General features: G+C 45.6%; 2 protein-coding genes across 4 annotated transcripts in view; one reads left to right on the top strand and one right to left on the bottom strand.

Annotated features, from left to right (window-relative positions):
- Positions 1–3885: 3885 nt before the first annotated feature.
- FAHD1 (fumarylacetoacetate hydrolase domain containing 1) lies at positions 3886–5282 on the bottom strand. The gene has a single exon (XM_003790782.3). The coding sequence runs from the start codon at positions 5030–5032 to the stop codon at positions 4367–4369; it is 666 nt and encodes a 221-aa protein (XP_003790830.1). The 5' UTR covers positions 5033–5282; the 3' UTR covers positions 3886–4366.
- A 101-nt stretch (positions 5283–5383) lies between these two features.
- The window catches only part of HAGH (hydroxyacylglutathione hydrolase), a 13857-nt gene continuing 12678 nt past the window's right edge, over positions 5384–6562 (top strand). The window contains exon 1 of one of the 3 annotated variants that reach the window (XM_012805840.1): positions 5384–5495. In XM_012805840.1, coding sequence (XP_012661294.1) covers positions 5420–5495 — 76 coding nt within the window. In that variant the 5' untranslated portion in view covers positions 5384–5419. Of the gene's footprint in view, positions 5496–5925; positions 6053–6562 lie in introns of those variants that run through there. The other 2 variants (XM_003790781.3, XM_012805838.2) reach the window with 2 other exon arrangements.

Below are 6562 nucleotides of genomic sequence, written 5' to 3'. Positions count from 1 at the left end.
TTTGAGACAGAGTCTTACTCTGTCACCCTGGGTAGAATGCCATGGTGTCATCATAGCTTACAGAAACCTCAATCTCTTGGGCTCAAGAGACCCTCTTGCCTCAGCCTTCTGAGTAGCTGGGACTACAGGTGGCCATCATGATGCCTGGCTAGTTTTTCTATTTTTAGTAGAGACGGGGTCTCTTGCTCAGGCCTGAGCTCAAGGGATCCTCCCACCCTGGCCTTCCAGAGTGGTAGGATTACAGGTGTGAGCCACCATGCATGGCCACTTTCCTCTTTTTCTTAAAAAAAAAGTGACAATTTTAGCATATTTGAATTATGCAACAGCCTGAAACAAAGATAGTACACCAACATTTTACCAAAGATGTGCCCAGTAGTCTCATTAAAAAAAAAAAAAAAACTGAGTATAAACATATGAAAAGATGTCAACTTCATTATTAAAGAAATTCATATTAAAATGACCATAGCCATTAGTGTTTGCTAGGGTGTGTGAAAAAAGGCATTCTTAAACACTCTTGTCTGGTATAAATAGGTATATCCTTTTCCTTGGCAATTTGGCTAACAGTATCAAAAATTTGAAGTGCAAACCATTTAATCAATCTCATCAAGACTTTCCCTGAGGGAATAAACAGGTACCAAATGATATACAGTATATGCAGGCTGTTCCACACATCACTGTGGTTAATAGTAAAGCATTGGAAACCTGTGCAACCTGTAGGGGGATGTTAGATCCCAGCCCAATCCCCTTTACTTGCTGAAGTCCCTCAGCTTCTAGGAGGGTCAGAAAATTACTTGGGGAGGTTATGGGAGGGATGTAGGATTGGGTGGGTGGAGGGAGCAGATTCTGGTACTGACAATGCTCCAAAGCTCACCCTTGGGATGGAATTAGCAGCAGATTGAAGCTTAGACCACTTCCTTTATTTTCTTTCCTTATTTATTTATTTTATCATTATTTTTTAATGAGACAGGGTCTCACTCTGTCACCCAAGCTGGAGTGCAGTGGTGTCATCATAGCTCACTGCAATCTCAAATTCCTAGGCTCAAGTGATCCTCTTGACTCAACCTCCCAAGTAGCTGTGTGCCACCACACCTGGCTAATTTTTTCTAATTTTGGTACAGACTGGGTCTTGTTCTTGCTTTGGCCTGTCTTGAACTCCTACCTCTGCCTCTCACCTCTGCCTCCCAGAGTGCTGGGATTACACTCATGAGCCATTATGCCCAGCCCCACTTCCTCTCTGTTTTCTGTTCTTTTCTCCTCACTTCTCCTAAGAGCACTCCTTTAAAATTACAGATGACCTGAACAAGAATCCCCATCTTAGGCCCTACTTTGGAGGTATATGATCTAAGATAAAGCCATTAAAAATGATTATGGAAAACCCCACACTGTACCCCAGAAGTGCATTAATGTACATAGTTACCGTTCAATAAAAAAAAAGAAAAAAAAATGATTATGAACATCTACGTTCACTGACTTGGAAAGATGTTCCTAATGTACAGTATTAAGAACATATGTTAAAACACACACACACACACAACAGGCTCAGCACAATGGTTATGGCACTGGCCACATACACCAAGGCTGGTGGGAATCTGGCCCGAGCCAGCTAAACAATGACAACTGCAACAGAAAAATAGCCAGGCGTTGTGGCGGACACCTGTAGTCCCAGCTATTTGGAAGGCTGAGGCAGGAGAATCACTTAAATGCAAGAGTTTGAGGTTGCTGTGAGGGTGACATACTAAGAATCTGTCTCAAACACACAGACACACACACACACAACAGTAGGATAACAGATGTCAGGCCTCATTCTGTACAGACTAATATATTATGGAATTATTTTTTAAGTGTGCTAATGGTCATGTTTCTTCATGGAAGAATGTCCTCATTCTTAGGAGATGGATGCTGAGAGAGCAGTGTTTCTGCAGTTATGTACCCAGAGGGTTCCCAAAAGAAGGTTGTGTGTATGGAGAAGAGAGTGGGGGGTGGGGAAGGAGAGACACACAGAGGACAAACAGTAAAAATTGACATCATTGAATATAGCGAAGGTTATAAGGAGTTCAGCATATTAGTCTTTCAACTTTTTTGTACGTTTACATTTATTCAAAATAAGAAGTTGGGGGAAAATATATCTTATGAGTGCTAGGATTACTGCAATTTTATCAACATTGGGAATTGCAAGAATTAATATTTCTGTTTTTGATCCTTGCATCTAAGGACTTTATGTGCTACACCTGCAATGCTAATGTAAGATGTGTGTAGCAAAGATTGTTCCACCGCTCTGGTGAACATTTACCCCATAGACACCATACTATCCGGGTGCTGGCTTGTGTAACCTACCAGGACTACATGTGAACTTTAACCTTTCGCTTGCTTTAATAGTCTGTTAACTTGGTAGGATTATCTAGGCTGAACCTTGTACCTGCTAGCTAGACTAAGAATACACTTTCAATATGAGCACGGCCTTTGATCCAACTCTTCCACTTATGGGAACCTAGCCAAAGCAAATAATGGCGAATGTGCTGATTTTACTAGCAAATAATGAGTGACAATGTCAATGTCCATAAATGGAAGACTGACTTTAAAATCTTATGCAACCAGTGAAAATCATTCTGCAGAAATGTGTTGGCTGACAAGGAGAAAGATGGTCCAAATATATAGGGAAAAAACAATTATATGGTGTAAGCAAGTTCTATTTTAAAAGTTACAGTTATATCCATGGACTTGGAAGAATATATATCAAATGCTTAACCCTGGCTGTCTCTGGATGGATGAAATTTTAGGTGTTTTGTTCTTTTTGCTTATTCTAGTATTCTGACTCTTCCGTAATAAACAGGCATGGCTAAGCAATTAAAAAAGGAAAATTCATTAAAAGATAAAAGCAGTTAAGACACCATGAAATTTAACAAATCAAATTATGACATTTTATCATAGTCAATTTAAATTGAATTTTTTATAATATCTAAAAGTTTGGTTTTATAATACCTAAAAGAAGTTTGAATCTTCTTATACATCTACCTACAAGATCCAATCTCTATTGTGGTTAAGACTTCACGTTCTGGTTTTGGGACAGCTTTACCCTGTACATCCTGGCTGTCACTCAGCTTCATGACTTTAGCTGGATTTCTTAGCCTCTAATCTATATTTTCTTTTGTGTAATGAGGATGATAGCAATAATACCAACTTCACAGCTTTGTTAAAGGTTACAAAACACATGGAAATGCAGAATAACATGTGCCTCATATTAAGTACTTAACAAATATTAACTAGTATTACTAAATTAAGTGTTCTAGGCTTTCTTAAAGGGCCAGCAGATTATTTCTGTGTTCACTAACAGTATGAGCCCCTGCCTAAGCCTAAAGGACTCCACCCAGCATTTTGACAGCTGTCTGGTGCATCTTGCCTAGCTTTTATTTTTCAGAGACAGGTACATAGAGCAAAAGCAGTCAAAGGCTTTTCACCTTCCCAGAAGCTTTCTTATCTCTGGTTGGGAGACAGAGGTTGCTGACTTCCTAACAGAGCACAATGCTCAGGAGACCAAAGTCAAAGACCAAGGTTCGAAGTTCCACAAATAAGTGTCCCTCTTCACCACCATTGAGAGAAAAAGTGCACTTGTAGGTCACATAAAAGCACATTTATTTGTAAATCAGTAACTTCAAAATCATCTCTGGAACTCAGAATCTATTAGGCCAGAGCAGACATCCTAAGTAAGAAAGTGAGGTCTACATCATTGTTTACTTATTAATGAAAATTTTAAATTAACTGATTATGATTATGTGGAAGAGGGATTTTCGACATTTCCCTGATAAGAATCACTTAGGATGCTCAATAAAGACAATTTCCCTGGAAATTAACCGCATTAATTAATTCCATGGGTCTGAGATGGCCTGCTAAGTTGGAAATTTTTATTTTTACAAATGCCTCCTGATGATCACTAAGTCCAAAAATATCTGGGGAACGCTGATCTGGAACATTGCTCTCAGCTTCCTTTGCAGTTTTTAAGTCTTGAACTATTATCATTCTATAATACTGAAAAGTCTTATCCAGTCAAGTTTTACAAAAGAAAACTAAATCTCAGGGACCGGGTGGGGGGCAGCAAAAAAAAAAAAAAGAACCCTAAATCTCTTGAACATTTGGTTTGATATGGTGTCTTCAGAAGCATTGCAAATCTTTTACTTTGGCTGTTTGCATTTCTGGCCCAGCCCTTCTAGATCACATTTTTCTTGAAAGGTCCATCTTCTGGGAGGTGTGACACTGTAATTTAACCAAATCGTTTTTTAAAGAATTCATTTCTTATTAAGATTATCACGTTCAATAACATTGCTTGCTTCTGTCTTGTTTCCTTCTCTCCTGAAACGCGTTAAGAAGTGATTCAATACTCCGACCTTTCCACTTTAAATGTCATACTGACCACGCCATGTATGCCGGCCTGGATCTCATCGTTTTCTTTAACTGGTCCAACTCCTTTTGGCGTCCCAGTCAAAATAATATCTCCTTCTTCCAAGGTTATTATCTTAGAAACATAGCTGATGATGTAAGGGATGGAAAAAATCATGGAAGATGTCTCACCTTCCTGTCTGAGTTCACCATTGACCTTGAGCCAGAGCTTCAGCTTGTGAGGGTCTGGGATCTTCTCTTTGGATACGAACGCGCTGACCGGGCACGAGGCAGTGAAGCTCTTGGCTAGGGTCCAGGGTAGCCCCTTTTTCTTGCACTCGTCCTGCACGTCTCTGGCAGTCATGTCCAGGCACAAGGCGTAGCCGGCCACGTAGTCCATGGCCATGGTCTCCGGGACCGCACGGCAGCGCTTGCCCATCACTACGCCCAGCTCCAACTCGTGGTGTAAGTTGCAGGTGTAGGCCGGCATGAGGATGGGTGAGCCCTCGGGGGCGTAGGCGGTGGAGGGCTTCAGGAAGAGCACCGGCTCGCTTAGCACCGGGCTGCGCATCTCCTTGGCGTGGTCCGCGTAGTTCCTCCCCACGCACACGATGTTCTTCCCCCACTCCCAGAAGCGGGACAACTGCCTGGTCGCCGCCATGGCTGTAGCGAGTCACCTAAGAGTCACGCGGCCTCTGCCAAGCCAGTCACCTGACACCTACGGCTACCCGGAGGGGACCAACTACTTTGGAGGACTGCCCCTCAGCTACCCGCCGTCCTGCTGCGTGCTCCGCCAGGTGCCGGGAGGCTCGGCGCTCGGCCTCTTGCAAGCAGATGTCCCTGGCCGGGTGAGAGGCCAAGGCTTGCTGGCAGCTCCGGGACCCCGCCCCTCAGGCCGCGGCAGCGGGGCGGGGTAGGGAACCGGTTGACACGAGCACGCTGATTGGGTGGCGGTGGCGCAGGGCGTGGCGGAGTGGCGCAGATCGGGCGCTGATTGGCTGTGGTGCGCCAACGCCCGTGCGCCCGGCGGGGCAGCGGCTTGCCGGTCATGGTGCTGGGCCGCGGGTTGCTGGGCCGCTGGAGCCTCGCTGCGCTGGGAGCCGCCTGCGCCTCCAGCCGCCTGGGTAGGGAGCCGGGGCAGCGCGGGCGGGCCCACGGCGGGGGCGCGCGCACGACGGTTGGTCGCCGCGCCATCGATGCTGTTTTCTGTTGACACGGGTGTCCGGGCGCGCGCCGCGGCGGTGGCTACTGCGACTGGTCGAGTGGTCACTGTCGCGGGGCTTGCCGCGGGAGAGGCGCCGGATAAGGGGGAGCCGGAGCCCGCCGCGGCCCCGGGACTTCAGCCTGCGACTCTGGGGCCGCCGCGCCTGGAGTACACCTAGAGAGCCCAGCGCCGCTGGTGGCCTCGGGGGCGCGGCCTCCAAAGACCTGCCCAGCCTTAAACGTCGGATTCTCACTGCGTGGCCTCCTGCTTTGCTGGAATATTTTGACCTTGATTTCGAAATCTTTTCTGTATGAGTTGATATCTGGATGATGGAGCAATAGGGCAGGAGGTTAACCTAGGTCTCTAGGAGCTGGTTAGCAGTGAGCTAAGTGACCGCGGAGCACTAGGGAAGGACCAGGAGCAGTGAGCCATCCCGGGCCATTTTCAGATCCTGCTGAAAGCTGTCAAGATTCTGGGGTGGGTAAAATGTCGAAATGGCCAAGGAGAGAGCCTGTTTCTTGAGGTCCCCAGAACTACTGGATATTTTCTATTTAGGGACAGTCATCAAAGCGTTGAGGTGGAGTTTCAGCATCAGGAGCCTGGCAGAGAGTCCAAGTGGGACAGTGAGGACTTGGTAGGGTGTGGGGCCCCACATGGAGGGGGTCCAGCCCCAGCATTTGGCTTGTGAGGAGTCTTTGCAGCTCAAGAGAGGAAAGCAGCTGTGAAACTTCTTGATTTTTAAAATATTTTATGGGGCCATAAAACATGTCTCTGGACTTGGCTCAGGCTGTAGGTTGAATGTCTGTGACCTCTGTGTATGCAAAATACTGCAAAACTGAGTGGGGAGCATTTCCTGGGCAGTATTGGGCTAGGTGATGTGAGAAAGGAACAAGGTTGTGGTGGTGCCGGCACAGATGAATTCTTCCCTTAAAAATAAATGCCTTTTCCCAGGTTGACAACTTCTTCTTTTTTTTTTTTTTTTTTTTT

Source organism: Otolemur garnettii, unplaced genomic scaffold (genome assembly GCF_000181295.1).
Source record: "Otolemur garnettii isolate 467f Iridium unplaced genomic scaffold, OtoGar3 scaffold00044, whole genome shotgun sequence".
NCBI classification, from domain to species: Eukaryota; Metazoa; Chordata; class Mammalia; order Primates; family Galagidae; genus Otolemur; species Otolemur garnettii.
This window is presented reverse-complemented; position numbering and strand designations above follow the sequence as displayed.